The sequence below is a fragment of the Cetorhinus maximus genome, chromosome 21 (genome assembly GCF_964194155.1).
Source record: "Cetorhinus maximus chromosome 21, sCetMax3.hap1.1, whole genome shotgun sequence".
NCBI classification, from domain to species: Eukaryota; Metazoa; Chordata; class Chondrichthyes; order Lamniformes; family Cetorhinidae; genus Cetorhinus; species Cetorhinus maximus.
The window spans coordinates 78945053-78967691 of NC_135899.1; the positions used below are offsets into that span (position 1 = coordinate 78945053).

General features: G+C 42.7%; 1 protein-coding gene across 6 annotated transcripts in view; it reads right to left on the minus strand.

Annotated features, from left to right (window-relative positions):
• The window catches only part of LOC144696034 (ribosomal protein S6 kinase alpha-1-like), a 248604-nt gene that overhangs the window by 36880 nt on the left and 189085 nt on the right, over positions 1-22639 (minus strand). For all 6 annotated transcript variants that reach the window (XM_078567218.1, XM_078567217.1, XM_078567222.1 and 3 more), the window contains 7 exons: positions 16893-16999; positions 14497-14534; positions 13308-13450; positions 12817-12887; positions 11834-11922; positions 4910-4974; positions 1880-1982 (listed from right to left, as the gene is read on the minus strand). In XM_078567218.1, the coding sequence (XP_078423344.1) occupies positions 1880-1982; positions 4910-4974; positions 11834-11922; positions 12817-12887; positions 13308-13450; positions 14497-14534; positions 16893-16999 (616 nt within the window). The remainder of the gene's footprint in view (positions 1-1879; positions 1983-4909; positions 4975-11833; positions 11923-12816; positions 12888-13307; positions 13451-14496; positions 14535-16892; positions 17000-22639) is intronic.

The window sequence follows — 22639 nt, forward strand, 5'->3', positions numbered from 1 at the left end:
GGAAAATGGGATAATAATAATCATCACAGAATCACAGTGCAGAAGAGGTCCTTCGGCCCATCGAGTCTGCACCGACACGTGAGAAACACCTGACCTACCTAATCCCGTTTAACAGCACTAGGCCCATAGCCTTGAATGTTATGACGTGCCAAGTGGTCATCCAGGTACTTCTTAAAGGATGTGAGGCAACCCGCCTCCACCACCCTCTCAGACAGTGCATTCCAGACCGTCACCACCCTCTGGGTAAAAAACGTTTTTCCTCACATCCCCCCTAAACCTCCTGCCCCTCACCTTGAACTTATGCCCCCTTGTGACTGACCCTTCAACTAAGGGGAACAGCTGCTCCCTATTCACCCTGTTCATGCCCCTCATAATCTTGTACACCTCGATCAGGTCGCTCCTGAGTCTTCTCTGCTCCAACGAAAACAACCCAAGTCTATCCAACTTCTCTTGATAACTTAAATGTTTCATCCCAGGCAACATCCTGGTGAATCTCCTCTGCACCCCCTCCAGTGCAATCACATCCTTCCTATAATGTGGTGACCAGAACTGCACACAGTACTCCAGCTGTGGCCTCACTAAGGTTCTATACAACTCCAACATGACCTCCCTACTTTTGTAATCTATGCCTCGATTGATAAAGGCAAATGTCCCATATGCCTTTTTCACTACCCCACGAACATGCCCCTCCGCCTTCAGAGATCTATGGACACACATGCCAAGATCCCTTTGTTCCTCAGAACTTCCTAGTGTCATGCCGTTCATTGAATATTTCCTTGTCAAATTACTCCTTCCAAAGTGTATCACCTCACACTTTTCAGGGTTAAATTCCTTCTGCCACTTATCTGCCCATTTGACCATCCAGTCTATATCTTCCTGTAGCCCCAGACACTCAACCTCACTGTTAACCACCCGGCCAATCTTTGTGTCATCTGCAAACTTACTAATCCTAGCCCCCACATAGTCATCTATGTTGTTTATATAAATGACAAATAATAGGGGACCCAGCACAGATCCCTGTGGTACGCCACTGGACACTGGCTTCCAGTCACTAAAGCATCCTTTTATCATCACCCTCTGCCTCCTACAACTAAGCCAATTTTGAATCTACCTTATCAAATTATCCTATATCCCATGTGCCTTTGCCTTCTTCATAAGTCTCCCATGTGGGACCTTGTCAAAGGCTTTGCTGAAATCCATATAAACTACATCAACTACACTACCCTCATCTACACACCTGGTCACCTCCTCTAAAAATTCAATCAAATTTGTTAGGCATGACCTCCCTCTGACAAAGCCATGCTGACTATCCCTGATCAAACCTTGCCTCTCCAAGTGGAGATTGATACTCTCCTTCAGAAATTTCTCCAATAGTTTCCCTACCACTGACCATAATGATGTAAATACATGGGGTAAACTAGAATAATGGCACATATAGGGTTAATGTGGGACTGAGTACAGTACCACCTACACAAGGATATGAGATCACATGACCCACACCTAGGGTCAGTCTAGTGTTGGACAAGGCCGTGTGCATAAGCAAGCATGGGGACAGCTCCTAGCTTGAACCCTTTACTGTATACATGTACGTAGTTCTTGTGGTTAGTAAATACCTACAGTTAACCTACTAAAGACCACGAAGACTTCATTAAGACCTACCGAATGGTATCCAACAACCTACAACAGAGAGGAAGTAAGACAGCAAACAATTTAAAGTTTAAAAACCAACAGATCTTATAATTAGCCAACTCACGTTTTTATGCTGGAAAAAGCATTTGGCTGGGAATTTTTATTACTGTCTCAACACTTGATGAAACAGAGTTTAATTGCCATAATTGATCAGGTCACACATCTCCCCACACATGCACTCAGTACAAACCTTTCGGTGTTCGCTCTGTAAACTCAGGATCAAAATAAAAAGTATCATCTGGCCTGGCCACAGCTGGTCTGAATGGTGGCTTTAGTTCCCTTCGGTAGAGTTTCTGGAAGCATAAGAAACCATTTAGCACTGCTGGAAATCTTTACTGTCCTACCATTTTATTCTCATTAAATGTTTTGCTAGATATTTATGCTTTTTAGGTGATGAATTTCCTGTTTTGGTACTCACTCAGCGCCAAGGTTAAGCACACTCATGTAAGGAATACATAGTCAAATTCAAGTAAAACCTCTCCACACAGTTACATCAAAAATTCCCAGGTCATGTATCCATGCCATACAAAGTGATCCCATTCTACACAGTGTCATGAAGCATTTTTCCAGTCATGTAAAGCAAAATTTAGATACAAGACCTTCCCTCAACAAGCACCCCCAGCTCAGATGCAGCACTGATCAGACGTCAGATTCCCTCTCCTCTGCCTAAATAATGTTTCCCATCCCTAACTGCATGAGTATGGAAGTCCCATTTTCTCACAGCAGCCAATCTTTATTGTCCCTTTGAATGAGACAATAATGCCAAATGCTCATGGGCCCGCACTCACTAAGACTAAAATAACTGCCACAAACTCCTTTTGTTTGGAATCATTCCACTTGTCAGGCAAGAGGTTTCTGTTCCAAATGTTTGTATTTGATAGAAAACCTGAAGTCAGGCCTGAAAAGGACAACATTTAAACCCCACAATGTCATTTCTGAGAAATTATCAAATCAGAAATCAAAGGTGTTCACTGACAATTTTCAGGAAGCTCCAACTGCAAATAACACAAACCACCAGGGGTTATTGAAGTGTTAGTTGGCAAGTTTATAGTGAATATATTTTAAATTAATACTGAGAGATGGTTGCACGAAAGAGAGAGATGTCACTATGAGCGGCCGCTATAGAGCATTGTCTAGACAAAATACTGACTCTAAAATGTTGCGATTTCCCAGCGTTCTTTTTGCGATAGCGTCACTGAAATACATTACTCGAGATTTACCACCCAATGCTATTACTGTGCATTGTCAGTGAATTATTTTAAGTCTTGCACTTAAGTGCACACAAATGAGTAGTGGAGATTGCCTTTAACGAAAATGAAAATAAAATTACTGACCCTAGGTGGTAAACTCCTCGGGAATCTTTTGGTTACTCTCTGTAGTCAAAATACTAGTTTGCAACCTGACTGGACTTGCATGCCACTCTTCTGCCCTAACTGCTATTAAACTGGTGGTTGATGAATGACATTTCTACTTTAAGAAATAAATTCAAGATCCAGGAAGGGCCTCCACTGCAGCCAGCTGCTTGGACACCTCTGCCTTCTAAGTGCACACCATAGTCAATGAGGACTATGTCATTAGCAATGGTTAAACCGGGAAAAGTGGTTTCAAGAGCAGCCCCAGCAGTAAAGTAATTTACTGGAGGTAGAAGGCTCGCTATATGAGGTAAAAAGCTCAAGTTTTGTATGTGAAATTATGAAGATAACTGCAATCAATACTAGCACTCACCCACCTTCCATGCTGTATTTTATTGTGGTGTAGTTGGGTGACTTAAGTATCCAAGAATCAGTCCTCCACCAAAATGATCACTGCTTAATCTTGCATAGAATCTGGTTTTATGTAGATAATCTATAGCCAAAACTGTAATTCTACTTTTAAAAGATTGATGATATGACCTCGATCTGAGGCAGCCTCCTGGGTTTGTCTTCGGTGAGTGGCTGATGAAGCTTTGTGTGAAGGCCAGATTAGTGTGGAATTCTTTGCTACCCATGAGAAATACCTATGCTTGTAACGCTCATAATTGTCAACTGGCAGTCAGTCACTAGTCACTTATTGCTTGATGAGTAGTGGACAAAGTGACTATTTTCAACTTCCCCCATCTTAGAAATCAAGCAGCCTATGTTGCACCATTAGTTCCTTCAATCAACCTCCTAGGATGCTGAAGCAATTTATGCCCATATGCAGCAAGGCCTGGACAACATTCAGGATTGGGCTGCAAAGTGGCAAATAACATCGGTGCTGCACAAGTGCCAGACAATGACCATCTTTAACAAGAGATAATCTAACCATTCCCCCTCAACATTCAATGGCATCAACATCACTGAACATCACTCCATCAGCACCCTGGAGTTCCATTGACCAGAAAGTTAACTGGACCAGCCATATAAATACTGTAGCTACAAAGGCAGGTCAGAGGCTGGGAATCTTGCAGTGATTAACTCACCTCCTGACTCCCCGAAGCCTGTCCACTGTCTACAAGGCACAAGTCAGGAGTGTGACAGTTCACCTGCCCAGATGAGTGCAGCTTCAACAACACTCAAGAAGTTCAACACGATCCAGGACAAAGTAGCCCGCCTGATTGTCACCCTATCCACAATCTTAAATATTCCCTCCCTCATCACCGGCACACAGTCATAGCAGTGTGTATCAGGTACCGCCACCTACCAAGTCTCCTTTGACAGCACCTTCCAAACCTATTATCTCTAACACCTAGAAGGACAAGGGCAGCAGATGCATGGGAACACCACCACCTGCAAGGTTCCCTCCAAGCCACACACCATACTAACCTTGAACTACATCACTTTTCCTTCACTGTCACTGGGTCAGAATTCTACCTAACAATGATGTTGGTGTATCTGCACCAGACGGACTGCAGTGGTTCAAGATGACAGCTCACCATCGCCTACTCAAGAGCAATTAGGGATGGGCAACAAATGCTTGCCTTGCCAGCAATGCTCACATCCCATGAAAGAAAAAAGGTTGTTCTGAAGAGATCTTCACAAGATTACTGACACACTGTGCTATCGAAATCAATAGGGGAGCCGTCAAAAAAAAAGCATTTCACCTGGCTATGCTCTTTGTGACTCTTTACACCAAAACATCTGATCCCTGAACTGAAGGGTGCTGCTGAAATAAATAGATGGTTCTTTCATGTCCCAAACTATGGCTTCTGGAAGTATAGATGTAGGTTTATGAGTTTCACCAAAACACATTTGGCACTTACATTCCAGTCTATGTTTGCAAAGAAGGATTGACGCTTGATTTCCTCCACACCGTCCACACCAGCTCCTAAAAGTAAAAACATGGAGAAAATCAAGTCACAATGGTCAGGAATCAATATGAGTTAACATTTCAGGTCAATAACTTTTCATCAGAACTCATGGTCTTACAACATAATCAACCCAAAACATTGGGCTGGAATTTACGAGCTACCCACAGATGGGAGAGGCATCGGGTGGATTACCCATCCATGACCCAATTAAGGCCCTTAAGTGAGCACTTAATGCCCACTTAAGGGCTTCATCCCACCACCCACTCAGATTTAACAGCAAGATCAGGCCCGCATCCAACGTGCAGTCAACAGATTTGTCTCTGTGGGCTGCTGGCCAGTGAAAGGGGAAGAGGGGGTGCCTCCTTTCGATCCCCAGTGCCAATCAAGGGCAATCTTTTCTCCCCATCCCCCCACCTCACAGTTCTTCCTTCCCAAGTTCTCCTGCCCCCGGCCCTGTTCAACACGTGCCCCTATCCACTTGCCATACCCTGCAAGCCTGGCTTTGATGAGAACCCAGATTTATTTGGAGGTCTGAGTCCATCACTGAATGTCTCTTCCTTGGTTTGGGTGTAATACTGGCAGTGGCTAGTGCACTCTGATTGGCATCTGCTTGATGAGGCAGGACTTTCTCCTGGAGAAGGGCAGAAGTCTCGCCTCATAATAATTAAACGTCCATCAGCCACAAAAAATAAAGTGGGGTGAGCAGGCCAACCAGAAGTGGCTCAGCACCAACATTCACGCTGGGGTGTGGGGAGCCCACCTTCTACATATAATCCAGCCCATTAAATCGGATATCTCCCTCTACAGCTGCTACCTGACCTGCTGAGCTTTTCCAGCATTTTTGGCTCATATTTCAGATTTCTAGCATCAGTAGTATTTTGCCTTTTCTTCTTTAATGATCTTGATTAATAATCACACAATGTAGATATAAATGTAAATGTAGGATTGGTGATATTTTCAAAGGCAATGGAATTGTTGACCAGTCCCAAACACGTATTGAGGAAACCCCCAAATGGTGGAAAGATTTGGGAATGATAGATTCATGGTTCCTGCCAAGCATACTTTTTTATTATTCAATCATAGGATGTAGGAGTTGCTGGCTAGGCCAGCATTTATTGCCCATCCCCTTGTTCAGAGGGCATTTAAGAGACAACCACGTTACTGGAGTCACATGTAGGCCAGACCAGGTAAGGACAGCAGATTTCCTTCAATAAAGGACATTAGTGAACCAGGTGGGTTTTTAAAACAATTGACAATGGTTTTATGGTCATCATTAGACTTTAAATTCCAGGTTTTTATTGAATTCAAATTCCACCATCTGCCATGGCAGGATTCGAACCCAGATCCCCTGAGCATTACCCTGGGTTTCTGGATTACTAGCCCTGCAACAATATCACTACACCATCACCTCCCCATACTTCACTTACCATATGTCATTTCTTAGATTACTCATATACTATATTCCAAAATATATATATATAGAAATAAATATATCTAACTGACATTTAAATTAATAAATACTATCTGCTTCCATCACATATCAATAGCTTAATTGCTCCACTATTGGTGTTTGCTCCTTTAGCTGCCAAGACGCTAAGTTCCCTCTGTAAACTTCTACGCCTCTCTTTCCTCCTTTAACATTCCTTAAAACCAACTTCTTTGACCATGTCTTTGGTCAGCTTCCCTAATGTCTCATATGGCTTAGTGTCAAATTTTTTTGATATTGCTCATGTAAAGTACCTTGGGGCATTTTACCATGTTAAATGGAAGTTGTTGTTGTATGAAGGAATATCATTGCTTGCAGATGGCACTGCAGTAGGAGGAACAGCAAGTTACATGGACGGGAGCAGGTCATTACAAAGGAACGTAGGCAAATTAAGCGAATGGGTAAAATGTGGCAAATGGAGTTCAACGTGGGGAAATGTGAGACCAATCACTTTGGATTCAAGAAAGGCAAGCTGGAATTTTTTTTAATGCTAAGAGACTAGGAATTGTGGAGAAGCAAAGGCTTTTGGGTATGCTAAAGTACACAAAGTTGGTTCATAGCAATCAGAACTAAACTAGAACTAAAGGCTGTCAAGTCCCCAGGACCTGATGGACTTCATCCCAGGGTCTTACAAGGAGTGGCTGCAGAGATAGTAGATGCATTGGTTGTAATTTTCTAAAGTTCCCTAGATTCTGGAAAGGTCCCATCAGGTTGGAAACTAGTGATTATAACTCCTCCATTCAAGAAAGGAGAGAAACACAAAGCAGGAAATTACAGGCCAGTTAACATAATATCTGTCAGAGGTAAAAAGCAATTGTAACTGAGGTTATAGCAGGGCGCTTAGAAAATCTTAACACAACCAGGCAGTCAATATGGTTTTGTGAAAGGGAAATCATGTTCGACTAATTTATTAGTGTTCTTTAAGGAAGTAACAAGTAACATGGATAAAGGGGAGCCTGTAGTTGCGATGTATTTGGATTTCCAAAAGGCATTTGATTAAGGTGTCACATCAAAAGATTACTACAAAAAATAAGAGCTCATGGTGTAGGGGATAACATACTATCATGCGCAGAGGATTGGTTAGCTAATAAGAAGTAGAGATTAGGAATAAATGGGTCTTATGTGGATTGGCAAACTGTAACTAGTGGAGCGCCACAGGAATCAGTGCTGGGACCTCAACTATTTACAATCTATATAAATGACTTGGATCAAGGGACCGGACATATGGTTGCTAAATTTGCTGGTGGCACAAAGATACATAAGAAAGTAAGTTTTGAGGAGGACATAACGAGACTACAAAAGGATTTAGAAAGGTTAAGTGAGTCGGGCAAAAGTTTGGCAGATGGAGTATAATGTGGGAAAATGTGAACTTGTCCATTTGGCAGGAAGAATAAAGAAGCACTATATTAGTTTAATGGAGAGAGATTCCAGAATTTTGCAGTACATAGGGATATGTGTGTCCTGGTCCTTGCATCACAAGAAGTTAGTATGCAGGTACAGCAAGTGATTAAGAAAGCAAATGGAATGTTGTTGATTATTGCAAAAGGAATGGAATACAAAAGCAGGAAGTTTTTCTGCAGTTGTACGGGGCCTTGATGAGACCACATCTGGACTACCATGTAGAGTTTTGGTTTCCTATATTGAAAAAGGATATAATTGAATTAGAAGCAGTTCAGAGAAGGTTCACTCGACTGATTGCTGGGATGAAGGGGTTGTCTTACGAGGAAAGGTTGGACAGGTTGGGCCTGTATCCATTGGAATTTACAAGAATGAAAGGTGATCTTATTGAAACATGCAAGATCCTGATGGGTCTTGACAGGGTGGATGCTGAAATGATGTCTCCCCATGTTGGAGATACTAGAACCAGAGGACACAATTTAAATATAAGCGGTCTCCCATTTAAGTCACAAATTAGGAGAAATAATTTCTCTCGGGGATTGTTAGTCTTTGGAATTCTCTTCCCCAGAGAGCAATGGAGGCAAGGTCATTGAATATTTTGAAGGCTGAGTTAGACAGATTCTTGGTTGACAAGGGAGTCAAAGTGGGTAGACAGGAAAGTAGAGTTGAGTCCACAATCAGATCAGCCATGATCTTATCAAATGGCGGAGCGGGTTCGAGAGGCCAAATGGTCTACTCCTGCTACTAATTCATATGTTTGTCAAAGGCCTAATGGTATGTTGGCCTTAATCTCAAGGAAGTTAGAATACAAAGGGAAGCAAGTTTTACTTCACTTGTACAGAGTTTTGATTAGACCCCATCTGGAACAGTCAGGTCAGTTTTGGCCACTGTACTTCAGGAAAGATATATGGCCTTAAACTTGGAGGGGGGTGTGGGATTGGGAATGGGTGCAGGGCTACATGATTCAAAGGGTTAAATTATGAGGCAGAATACTTAATCTGAAATACAAACAGATCAAGCCTGGTCTGCTGAATACTTACATACGAACTAGAAGCAGGAGTAGGCCACTCAGCCCTTCAAGCCCGTTCTGTCATTCATTAAGATCATGGCTGATCTGACTGTAACCTCCCACCTACCCCCGGGAACCTTTCACCTCATTGTTTATTGAGAATCTATCAATCTCCACCTTGAAAACATTCAAAGACTCTGCTTCCACAGCCTTTTGAGGAAGGGAGTTCCAAAGACTCACAACCCTCTGAGAGAAAAAAATTTCTTCTAATCTCTGACTTAAATAGGCGGCCCCTTATTTTTAAATAGGGACCCCTAGTCCTAGGTTCTCCCACAATAGGAAACATCCTCTCCATATCCCCCCCTATCAAGATCCTTCAGGATCTTATATGTTTCAATCAGGTCACCTCTTACTCTTCTAAACTCCAGTGGATACAAGCCCAGCCTGTCCAATCTTTCCTCATAAGACAACCGCCCATTCCTGGTATTAGTTTAGTAAATCTTCTCTGAACCGGTTCTAATACATTTACATCCTTCCTTAAGTAAGGAGACCTAATACTGTACACAGTACTCCAGATGTGGTTTCAACAGCGTCCTGTACAACTGAAGCATAACCTCCCTACTTTTGTATTCAATTCCCCTTGCAACAAATAATAACACACTATTAACTTTCCCAATTACTTGCTGTACCTGCATACTAGCCTTTTGTGATTCATGCACTAGGACACCCAGATCCCTCTGAATCTCAGAGCTCTACAATGTCTCACCATTTAGATAATATGCTTCCTTTTATTCTTCCTGCCAAAATGGACAATTTCACATTTTCCCACATTATACTTCATTTTCCAGATTTGCCCACTCACTTAACCTATCTATGTCCCCTTGTAGTCTCCTTAAGTCCTCCTCACAGCTTACTTTCCTACCTATCTTTGCATCATCAGCAAATTTAACAACCATACCTTCTGTCCCTTCAACCAAGTCGTTTAAATATATTGTAAAAAGTTGGGGGTCCAGCACTGATCCCTGTGGCACACCACTCGTTACATTCCACCAACCAGAAAAAGGCCCATTTATGCCTACCCTCTGTTTCCGGTTAGCTAGCCAACCTTCTATCCATGTCAATATGTTTCCCCTATACCATGAGCTTTTATTTTCCGCAATAACCTTTGATGTGGCACCTTAACAAATGTCTTCTAGAAATCTAAGCATAGTATCTGATTATCTTTTATCCACAGCACATGCGACTCCTTCAAAGAACTCCATAAATTGGTTAAACATGATTCCCCTTTCACAAAACCATGTTGACTCTGCCTGATTGCCTTGAATTTTTCTAAGTGCCCCGCCATAACATCATTAATAATAGCTTCCAATATTTTCCCTATGACATATGTTAAGCTAACTGGCCTGTAGTTTCCTGCTTTCTGTCTCTCCCTCCCTTTTTGAATAAAGCAGTTACATTTGCTATTTTCCAATCTAATGGTTCCAATCTAATTTCTGGTTATATGTTAAATTATGTGGATAGGTTGCATAAATTTGGCTTGTATTCCCTTCAGTTCAGAAAGCTGAACGGTGATCTAATTGAGGTGTTTAAAATAACAAAACGGTTCAACAGAGTACATCTTGGGAAGCTATTTCCTCCTGTAGGGGATTCCAGAGCAAGGGGCTATGCCACTCAAGAGTGAAATCAGGAAGCCATTTTTTCACACAAGGGGTAGCCTAGATCTGGAATTCTCTGCTCCAAAAGGTTGTGGATACTAGTATATTAGAAATTTTCAAGACTGCAATTGATAGATTTTTATTCCAAGATATCAAGGGATATGGGTCAAAGATGGATAAATGGAGTTAATGTACAGATCAGTCATGATCTACCTGAATGCTGGAACTGGCTTGAGGGGTTGAATGGCCTACTCTTGTTTCCATATTCCTATAAAAAAATGGCTGCTTCAAACCCATATAAGAAAATAAGGAATAAGAGCAGGAGTAAGCCATATGGCCCCTCAAGCCTGCTCTGCTATTCAGTGAAATCATGGCTGATCTTTGACCTCAATTCTACTATCTCGCCTGATCCCCTTATCCCTTAATTCCCCTTAAGTCCAAATATCTACCTATGTCAACTTTGAACATACTTAATAACTAAGCAACCACAACACTCGGGGTGGGGCGGGGTAGAGATTCACAACCCTCTCAGTGAAAGAAATTCCTCCTCATCTCAGGTTAAATGGTCTATTCTTGATCCTGAGTCTACGCTCCTTAGCTCTAGATTCCCCAGTGAGGGAAACAACTCGCAATGTCTACCCTTCTAAATCCTTCAGAAGCTTACAAGTTTCAATGAGATCACCTCTCATTCTTCAAAACTTCAGAGTGTATTGGCCCAATCTACTCAACTTTTCATCATAGGATAAACCTCTAATTTCAGAGATCAATCTAGTGAATATTTGATGAACTGCTTCCAAGTCAAATATATTCTTATTTAGAAGACCAAAACTGTGCACAGCATTCACCAAAACCATGCACAATTTTAGCAAAACTTCATACTTCTATAGTCAGGTCCCCTTGCACTAAAGACCAACATGCTATTTGCCTTCCTAATTGCTTGTTGTACCTATATATACTAACTTTCTGTGTTACACAAATTTCTCTGAACAATTAAGTTCCTCACCATTTAAAAATAATCTGCTTTTCTATTCTTCCTACTGAAGTGAATAGCCTCACATTTCCCCATATTATACTTCAAAACTATCACTGAACATCAAAAGTAACTGTAGGTGAGTTGCTTTGAAATATGACTGAGAAATATGATAAAATGGTATATAAATGCAAGTCTGTCTATCAAAATAGATTCATGAGAAGGATACTAAGCATGTGGCAATTTGGTCTCATGCTCCAGGGAAACAGGAAAATCAGTGTTCAACATCAGATTTAGAAACATCTGTCATAAATATCTTTTCAGTAGAACAACCAGCCAAGCCCAGTCCAATAGTTACCTAGTCTGTTGGCAGGGTTCCTCTTGAAAAGTGCTCGCAACAAACATTGGGCTTCAGGACTTAAGAACTGAGGCATTCCCAATTTAGCCCTAGAAAAAGAATTTGTGTGCAGTTAAATACTATACAGATTTCTGCATCTCCCAAAGCCTTTCCTCCATATTAGCCATGCAAAGTCCAAACACAACAGAATTGGTGCCTAACGCATCATTCCAATTAATGGAATGAATTGGCCAAAGAACTTTCAATTTTATAGTTCACCTTGTTTCCAACACTATTCCTTGAAATGGAAAGGCATGTGCCAATAGGAGGTGCACAACAATAATCCAGGATGCCATCACATTAAAACAAATCACTAATGGAGGTTTTAAGCTATGTTAATTTCTGAGCAGTCCAATGTGTGAAACACATTTCTAAATGCAGGTTGACATTGAGCTATTTAACATACTGCAATCATATTCATGGCACACAGCAACAAATCGAAGATGCTGCCCGTGAACACTGCTAATACTCCAATTATGCCATTCTTGACCATTCAATAATATAATTTCCCAAAGTCAGAAATCACACTGGGTCATAGAGATTGTTTTATTTTCCATGAATATGTAAAATAGACTGCCACAGGAGAAAGTGCAAGGTGGATGATTCCAAAAGAAGCCGGATCATTTTTTTGTCGAAGATATGATTGAAGGATCAACTGTGAAGGAGTGCTCAGATGGTAGCACTCTCGCCTCTGAATCACAAGTTTCCAGGTTCAAGTCCCACTCCAGGGCTTGAGTACAAAAATCACGGCTGACATTGCTTCACTGTATTGAGGAAGCACTGCACTGTCAGAGGTGATGTCTTTCAGATGAGGCATTAAACCAAGGTCCCATCTGCCTGGTCAGGTAGATGTGAAAGACATCAGTAACATTCAATATTGCACAGTATCATCAGAAGATTAAATTACAGCCACAGTCAACATTAACCCAAGGCTATAGTCTTACTTTAGAATGAGTGTCATTGTCTCCTTCCTGTCCTTCCCTTGGAATGGCAGAGAACCAGTCAGCATTTCAAACTGCCAAAAAACAGGGGAGAAAGAAACATTTCACAAAGATTAAGAGTCAAACAGTACACAGCCCCTAGTCAAATGCTTCTCAAAAACAACATTCACAATTGCTGGGCAGCCTTCATGTTCCTCAAAACTAAACCCAATGTAGAAAATTGAGGGTAGCATTAAGTACTAGTGGGATTCACGAGACAGAATTAGATCCTCAGCTTCCAAGTTCCCAATAGCACCTTATGTCACACGTCTCCTGGTAATAATTTTAAGTGATGCAGTCAGTTGTCTAAGACCAAGTCACTCACCGTACAGTTGCAGTATTCTTGGGAATTTTAGATATTAGAATGGAACACAATTCAAGGAGAGGGTGGAGGCAGAGGGTGAGAGAGTAAAATTACAGAGGAGTAATCAATGACACTGAATAAATGTACGTACCATTAAAATGCCATAGGACCACCAATCAGCACTATGAGTATGGCCACGCCGATTAACCACCTCAGGAGCCATATATTCAACAGTTCCACAAAATGAATATGCCTTCTTCTCATGGTCTACAGCTTCCTTACTCAGGCCAAAGTCTTAAGAGAAGCACAACCAAAACCAAATCAGACTTACAAAAGCCAAACAGTTCAGTTACCAACATGATCTGGCCGCTTCATTTCAATATTCTTGTTTTTACTAATCAGCTTTCATTCAACAAGAACCATTACCACCAACAGCAATACACAACAATTATCTTCTAAAGGAGAAGAGGTGAGGGAGTTTATACAGGGAGTTGGGAGAGTGGGGCTAAGGAGGAGGTAAATACACAACAATTCAGAGTCAGAGAACCAAAGGGTGTGATGTAATGTACAAAGCTGGAGGTTGCATAAATAACAGTGAGCACTGCCGTGGAGGGGATAGAAGAATGGTTTAAATTTAATTCTTTGACAAAAATATTGGTATTTATATAGTAACTTTCACAACCACCAGACATCCTAAAACACTTTGCAGCCAATGAAGTGCTTTCTGAAGTGTAGTCGCTATTGTATTGTAGGAAACATGACAGCCAATTTGCACATAGCAAATAGCAATGTGATAATGACCACATAACCATTTCTGTGATGTTGATTGAGGGATAAATATTGGCCAGGACACTGGGGAGAACTGCCCTGCTCTTCTCTGAAATAGTGCCATGGGATCATTTACTTCAACCTGAGAAGACAAACGGGGCATTGGTTTGTCTCATTTGAAAGACCAAAGTCCAGGTATTGTCCGGAGAGAAAGAGCATATTCCAAACAAATGTAGAAAAATTAAAGTTTGAGTGTTTGCCTAATATTATAGAACAAGGCACTATAGAGCTTTGTGTTTGGTATTCAATCAAAAGATCACAGGGAAGCAAGTAAAAGAAAGATGGAAAGAAAAATATTCAGTTTACAGCAATGGTAAGGGAATTTGCAATCTATTTCAAGCTGTCTCAATGACGAGTCACAGTATCACAGTATCTTTGCAGTGCAGAAGGAGGCCATTTGGCCCATCGAGTCTGGACTAGCTCTCTGAAACAGCATTCCACCTAGTCCCACTCCCCTGCCTTATCCCCATAACCTTGCACAATGTTGAATTTCCTGCTTTTTTGCCACTCACCCGTTAGCTTAATATGCCCTTCTTCATCCAGTAGAATACTGAGAAAGGGAAACGAACAAAATTAAAAGTTAGAGACAAACATGAGGCAGAGCTTCCAAGGAGTAGCAATCACAGTTGGATTGTCACTCTGCTCCTTCTTACTTACACTAGAATGCATCTGCACATTTCTCGCCTGACCTTCCATGTCCCCTTTTTATGGCAATAGCTGCTGTAAGGCAGGTAAGTTTAAAGGTCCCAGCTACTTCGAGAATCCAGGGAGAAGGTAAGTGTATAATGTAAGTGGGTAGGATGGGTCGGGGGGAGGGGGGTTAGGATGGACAACGGGGGTCAGGTGGTCAGTTGAGGAGAGAGGGTTGGTGGTTAGTGAGTGGAGGGGGGGAGTTGGGGCTGGTGGTCAGTGGGGGGTCAGGTGCTCATTGGGGGGGTCAGGTACTTAGTCAGGGAGTGGTAGTTGGGTGTTGGGAAGGGTAGTCAGGGACGTCGAGAGGGTAGTCGAGAGGATGGGGGCATTAGTCGAGAGAGGTGGGGATGGTGATCAGGGTGTAGTTGCGGAAGGGTGAGGGGGTAGTCAGGGAGTCAGGGGTGGGGGTAGGGGCGCAGGCAGGGGGGTGAAGGGTAGTTGGGGGGTTCAGGAAGGTAGTCAGGAGGGAAGTCGGAGGGCGAGGGAGTAGTCAAGGGGTGTCAAGAGGGAGGTCAGGGGCTGTGGGGTAGTCAGGGTGTCAGGAGGGTAGTTGAGGGATTGGGAGGGTAGCTGGGAGGGTGGAGTGATAATTGGGAGGTTGTGGGAGTAGACGGGGGATGGGGGGGATCAGAGAGTTGTCGGAGGTGGAGGGAGGATAGTCAGGGGTTGGGGAGTAGGGAGGATAGTCAGGGGTTGGGGAGTAGTGGGGAGGTCAGGGGGTAGTGGGCTTTCGGGAGGGTAGTTGGGAGGGTGGGGTGGTAATTGAGAGGTTGTGGGGGGATGAGGGGAATAGTCAGGGGGTCAGAGAGGGTAGATGAGGAGGTGAGGGAGAGGATAGGCATGGGTTGGGGGGTAATTGGGAGGGCAGGGGGTAGTAAGGGGCCAGGGTGGTAGTTGGGGATGGGGGGGGATAGTCAGGCGGTCGTGGGGGCCAGTCATGGGATCGGGGGTAGGGGATGGTAGTCAGTGCGATGGGGTTAGTCGGGTGGAGAGGGGTTGCTGGTTGGGAGGGTAGCGGAGGTCCAGTGGGGAGTTCTTGGGTGGTCATTACGATAGTTACCCAGGATTTAGCCAGCACATCTTCTAGGGTTTCACCCAGGTACGACTCCCAGAGATCAGAAACTATGGGCCACTATATCATAGCTGAAGTTTGAGAATACAGAAAATGGGAACTTTACACTGAAGGATGTGGTCCAGTGATCTCATTGGCGCCATTTTATCTTTGGCAACTTTCAAGGCAGCTGTGGCTCCTGCTGTGTGAGTGTACTAGAAATGCAAATGTCACAGTCCAATGATGTCATCAGAGCTGCAACATAATTTTAATGCTGTGTCAGGGAGAGTCCCATACTGCATGCAACATGTCAACAAAGAATAGCAGTAGACACTGACTTGCCAGAAGAAGCCACAGTATGTGTAAAAAAATAAATTGTGATGTTTGCTTATGGTCCAAAAGAGGCAGGAATGCTTCCTCAAGGGAGTGCTCTGGCCTCCCAAGCCCCAGCATCCTACTCAATCAGTAAACACCTCCATCCCCACCCCTACACCCCTCTCTGATCCACGAAAACAGCAACAAAACGCACCCCTGTGTGTGTCTGACACTCCCACACCCAACTGCAATGCCTGCACAGCAGCTAGCAACCCCACAGTAAATTTACTGTATTTGCCTTGCCAGAAAGATCTATTTTAGCTGGGTTAGTCAGCCATAGTGTACCCAGTTTACTCCAGGGGTGCCACTGTTTGTCCAGCACTTAAACCCGTTAAACTACTTTATAAACATATCAAACGAAAGCGATCTGCTGTTGAATAATTTGGAAACACGCAAAAAGTTAAAACTTAAAATTTGTAATCTGGATTCTGGATGTTGGAGAAGAGCTGCAGTATCCCATGCATAAATCCCATCTTAATTCAGGCTCCAATGACTTAAAAACCTGAGGCTGCAACTTACACAGCAGCATGTGTAATTTTTCACTGTTTGGCAATCATGGGCATAATGTTTGCACTAATCCTTGATGCTTCAGTTTTTGTCCGTTTACATTTAATTGACTGAAAATGGTTAACAACTGAGCAAAATGAGTGTTCTTAAACACAATCATATACAGCATTTTACAATGATGGATGCATTTTGCTCTTCCATTACATTTTTCAAACTTAATCTACGCTTCATCCACTATGTATGCAGAAGTAGTGTGTAACAGTCTAATCAACTACCACCTACTTTTCTGGTTTCAGGTCTCGATAGATGATTCCAAGACTGTGAAGATGGTCCAAGGCTAAAGCCAACTCTGCCAGATATATCTTAACATCTTCTTCTGTGAACATCACCTGAGTGGAGAGGGTAAAATGGACAGGATAATTGCTGCTCACTTCATCAATAAGCTATTGTTGCTCTTTTGTGAATTGGTCAGCTGAGTGTTATGACATGGCAGATGATGTGTGCCAGGCGGATCAAATCCACGAGGGAAACTTGATCACGCAGTCACAACTGTTTTGCAATTTGTATTTTATTTTGAGTTGCGTGCCCAAATTCAGAAGTAATAAGACTGCCATGACTTAAGAGGTTTTTAGAAAACTAAGTTAAACATTTATTAACAAAAGATTTCAAGCACATACATGGGTCTACAAATTACTACTATAATACCTCCTAAAACCCCTAATTAATCTGGTTCCCAGTTACACCTCCGTTAAGGCAACAATAAAAACAAATAGATTTAAACAGAACCATGCAAAGCAACACAATACCCTGGACAGTAATATTCAAAGTGAGTTTTCTCAGCTTCAGTTCCTGTAGACAGCAACTTGATGCACAGAGGCTGGAAGCTTTTCATACTTGCGTTAGATCTTAGAATACCTTCCCTCCTTACACATAACCTCATCTCCTTTATACACGTTTCTCCCTTTTAATGCAAATTCCATTATTCCCATTTGTTTTTGCAACTTTGCCTTTCTCATAATATAAATATTTTCATAGTACTAATTTTATCAATAGCCTGGGAAAAATAAATACACTGTTTGGCTTAGCTTCTTCTGACTAGGTGTAACATCTTATCATCTCTTTGAAATTCAAACTACTCTGGTTTATCTAAAAATGCAAATTTTCCTCACACCACACATTCTAAAACTTCAGCCATGTTTACATATCTAGCATTTCAAACCTAGCTTCTTTTTGATACATCAAACCTGCAGACCAGATGTCTCCAATTCAATTAAATCCCCCACACACAAATTATCCAAACTCCACTATCAACCTACCTGTACAATAAATCATAATAAAATATAGGAATTATTATATTTTCATGACATGGGCCTGCTCTAGATAATGTAAGAGTGGAAAGTGAATGTGACAGCACAGCCCCTTTGAAAACTGAGAAATCTGGACAGAATTTTGACTTCTTTTCAAATTTTATTTTCATTAATTCTGCACTCAAGGTGCAAAATCTTTGTTCAAGAATACTTTTTTGCCTCCAGTGTCAGCATTAAGCACTACCAGATCAGGAACAGCACAGTTGGATGCAAAATACTGTGTCCTAATAATGTATTTTATTTCCAACCTCAGAACATAAGAACAAAAGAAATAGTAGCAGGAGTAGGCCATTCAGTTCCGTCATTCAATAAGATCCTGGCTGATCTGATCATGGCCTCAATTCCCAGAAGGGAGGGTAGAAGGGAGGGGAGGGGTGGCTCCCAGTGGGCACCCCATTCTTGATGCCGGGTCCCTCGATAAGCACAGAAGCCCACAAGCAACCCAAACAGTATTTACTTTTCAGGCTTTCTACATGGCAAGTTCCACGCCCGATGCTGGGTGAATATCAGCGGCAGTGGGATTAGGCTCTAAAGTGATCATTAATTATTTCCATTTCTGCAGATAGACTATCTACTACTGATCCAACCTTCTACACCAGCGCTTCTGACAAGCCTTCATTTTTCCTCAACTGAGGATTCCCGCCAACGGTGGTTTACAGAGACCTTCAACGTATCCAATCCATTTCATACACCTCTGCCCTCACTCCTCTCCCTCCCTCCCAGAACAATGATAGGGTTCCCTTATCCTCACCTTTCGAAGCACCTACCATTCCACCAGCCTCCGTATTCAATAGCTCATCCTTCACCGTTTTTACCAGCTCCAGCATGATGCAACCAACAATACATCTTCCCCTGCCCTCCCCTTTTGGGTTCCGTAGGGATGTTCCCTCCAAAACATCCTAGTCCATTCCTCAGTCACCCCATCTCCTCTCTTCCCCACGGCACTTTTTCGTGCAAGCATAGGAAACGCAAAACTTGCCTGTACATCTCCTCCCTTCTCATTGTCCAAGACCCCAAACACTCCTTCTAAGTGAAACAGCAGTTTACTTCTACTTCTTTCAATTTAGTATACTGTATTTGCTGCTCAAGATGTGGTCTCCTACAGATTGGGGAGACCAAATGCAGACTGGGTGACCGCTTTGTGGAACACCTCCGTTCAGTCCGCAAGCGCGACCCCAAGCTTCCAGTTGCTTGTCATTTTAATTCTCCACCTTGTTACTATGCTCACCTTTCTGTCCCTACCCTGCTACCATGTTCCAGTAAAGCTCAACACAAGCTCAAGGAACAGCACCTTATCTTTTGACTTGGCACTTTACAGCATTCTAGATTCAACATTAAGTTCAACAACTTTAGATCATAACCTCAGCCTCCATCTTGCTCTGTGTGTTTTGTTCCCTTTTTGTTTGCTTTGCTGTGTCAGTCTTCATCTTGTTTCTTTGTCCTTACATGTTGCATTTAGATGGTTTTTATGTAGCAATCAATTCACGCCTCATTCGGACACAACCTTTGTTTCTTTACTATATCCATTACCACACTCTTTGGCTGTTGCATCACAAAATCTTTCGATATTTAATTTCCCCTGGCCTCCATCCTATCACAGACCTTCTCCTTTATTCTTCCTGTCCCTTCCCCCCTTCTATGGTCTTAAAAACTTTTACATTTCCATCTTTTTTTATAGTTCTGACGAAAGGTCATCGACCTGAAACATTAATTCTGTTTCTCTCTACACATGCTGCCTGACTGACTGAAATTTTCTAGCTTTTTTGTTCTTATTTATGTTACATATCTCCTATTTAAGAAGACGCAGTCCCTTGAGATCAAGGATGGCTTGTTTCCACTCTGGGTTCGATGGGTTCTGAGATAGCAGATAGGTCCAATGAGTGATTTGCAGTCTCTCCCACATGCTGTGCAGGTGGTGCTTGAAGGGTTGGGTAGATGGGCTGTTTGGAGGTTTATGCACTTCATTTGAAGCCTCAATTTTACCTCTGCACATTCCTGTTGAAGTTTTCGATGTCTTCGGTGTCTTCCCAGATGAGCCTTCTCCATTTTGCTCGGTCACAAGCCAGGGACTCCCATGAGTCAGCAGGGATGTTTGATTTCTTCAGGAATGCACTGAGGACATCCCTAAAGTATTTCTGCTATCCTCCTGGGAGTCTCCCGCAACAACAGAATTCCAAGTAGAGCAGTTGCTTTCGGAGTTTGGTATCAGGCATTCGAACTACACGCCCTGGAGCTGGTTCTGAGTGATTAGCACTTTGATGCAGGGTAGGTTGGCTTGGGAGAGGACACTGCTGTCGGACCACCTTTCTTGCCCCCAATTTTGGAGGATCTTGCGAAGGCATCGCTGGTGGCACTTCTCCAGTGATTTGAGGTGCCTGCTGTATGTTGTCCAAGTCTCTGAAGCAAATAGAAGTACGGAAATGACTGCTGCCCAGTAAACCATAACCTAAGTCTCGAGTTTGAGATCCCGGTCCTCAAATATTCTTTTCCTCAGTCAGTGAAAGGCTGAGCTGGCACATTGGAAACATTGATGAATTTTGTCATCTATGTCAATGTCTGCTGTCAAGAAATAGAAACTTTCTCAGCAGAGGTTGGGACTACAAGTCCCAACATGCCCCGGAAGTTTCTCTAAAAAAAGAAGACCTCTAACCTATCCCCCACCTTCTCTTTTGGTCCACCTGTCCCTTCCCACTTTTTCAACAGTATAAAATCCATTACCTTCCTAGCTCTCTTCAGTTCTGAAGAAGAGTCATGTTGGACTCAATACACTAACTCTGTTTCCCTCTCCACAGATGCTGCTAGACCTGCTGAGTTTTTCCAAAACTTTGTGTTTATTTGACTGTGGAATTGGCTGAGAAATTATTTGCAGAGCTCAAGAATGGCTGTAGGAATAAAAGTTGAGTTATGATAGTTCTAGGATGTTTAAAACTTGCTAATTCTACTTGTCACATGTACTTGCTTTTGTTAAGCCTTTATAACTTTGTTAATACGAGATGTCTAATTGTGAAAAATCAGAAGGTTACTTGTATAATATGTATTAAGATTTGTTACAGCTTTGTTTTACCCCCAAGGGAAGGGTATCAAGAAATAGGAACTTACCTGATTTCTGAGCGGAAGTCGGGAACTACAAGTCCCAGCGTGCCCCTGGAGTTTCCACACATGCACAAATCCGGAGCGGGCTGAGCATGTGCAGTCCAGCATAGTGAGATTTTCAGGCGAGGGACAAGTGCCCCTTGCACCGGTGGGAAAAAAACGGCACGAAAGCTTGATCACAGGACCCAGGAGCGGGGCGTCATAATGAGAAGTGTCCTGGGACAGGGAGAAGGAACAGGGAGAGGTCCCAAAGAGAGGCAACCCAGAGAGGGAACCCAGGGAAGGAGAGAACCAGGGAAGGTGCCACCAGGAGGAGACCACTGGTAGGAACCACCGGGCGGAGGAGCAAAGAAAAAGGCTGCAAACTGTAAAAGTACTGTGGTTGACAGGCTTCAAGTAGTGAAAGCTCAGGAGAAGCCCTGGAGAATTGAAAATATAGCAGAAGGTTGTTGACTCCATATTGCAGGCCGCTGGGCAAAGGTAACCATTTGGAGCAGTGGTGTTCTGCTCAGCGTGGCTAAAGAGCTGAAGTTGTGCTTGTGAATTGGTGCTGGAGTGCAGACTTGGGAATTCCAGAGGAACATAATCTCCAGAGATGAGACTGAAATCCTGGGAGATGAGCCTGAAATCCTGGGAGATGAGATTGAAATCTTGGGTGATGAGCAGTTGTTGAGGCAGTCTGAGTTGGAGCGGCTTTGAGGGAATTCAAAGACTTGATCTTTAAAATTGAAAAGTTTGGAATTCCTCATGAGGGAGACAGAGTGTCAACAGGATTGGTTGACTCACAGTATTTACTGATGTCTAGGTGGGTTGCTGAGAAATCCGTGGGATCTGTCTTGATCATATCTTACATTTATTGTGCAGTGTAGTGGCTTTATTCTCTTAGCAAATACCTGGGATCTCAAACTTTGTCTACTTTAAGCAAAAAGTTACTGGTCCCTAACCAGATCATAACATAAATTGGGGGTCTGCCCCAGGATCATAACACTGCCTTCATCGAGAGAAGGCTCCCAAGGTATACATTTTCCAGGATCTCGCCATTTATCTTAATTAATGGGGTGTGCCTCTATTCTTCACCAATTCTGTGATGGATGCTGACTTTATCATTTTTTTAGGACATTAATGCTTGCTTTTTCCAATTATTCTTCCCCTTCTACTCTGTGCGTGCTCCACACACCACCCAAGATCAAAGCAGGCAGGAAACACAGCATGAAAACAGACTAGAGTAATTCACTCTTCATTTGGTATGATGCCTGGTCTCTGCGCAGTGCCTCTCTACAATGGTGAGTTTTGAAATTTCACCCATGCCAAAGGTTGAAAAGAGTGCCAGAAGTCTTTAAGATATATTGATGTTATGCATTTGGTGCTTCAACACACTTCCACTGTGTTAACTGTGGACAGTTTTGTGTTATGGTCTTGTGCCTGCCAGAAACTGGGTTCAAAGTGCAAGGCCTTTATTAGCTTGCAGAAAAAGCAGACTTTCACCCAATCTGTTGGCTGGAAATGAATCCCAGTCCCAGAGTTCAACCCAGCTTGAAAAGTCCATTTTTTTTTTAAAAAGCGCATGTT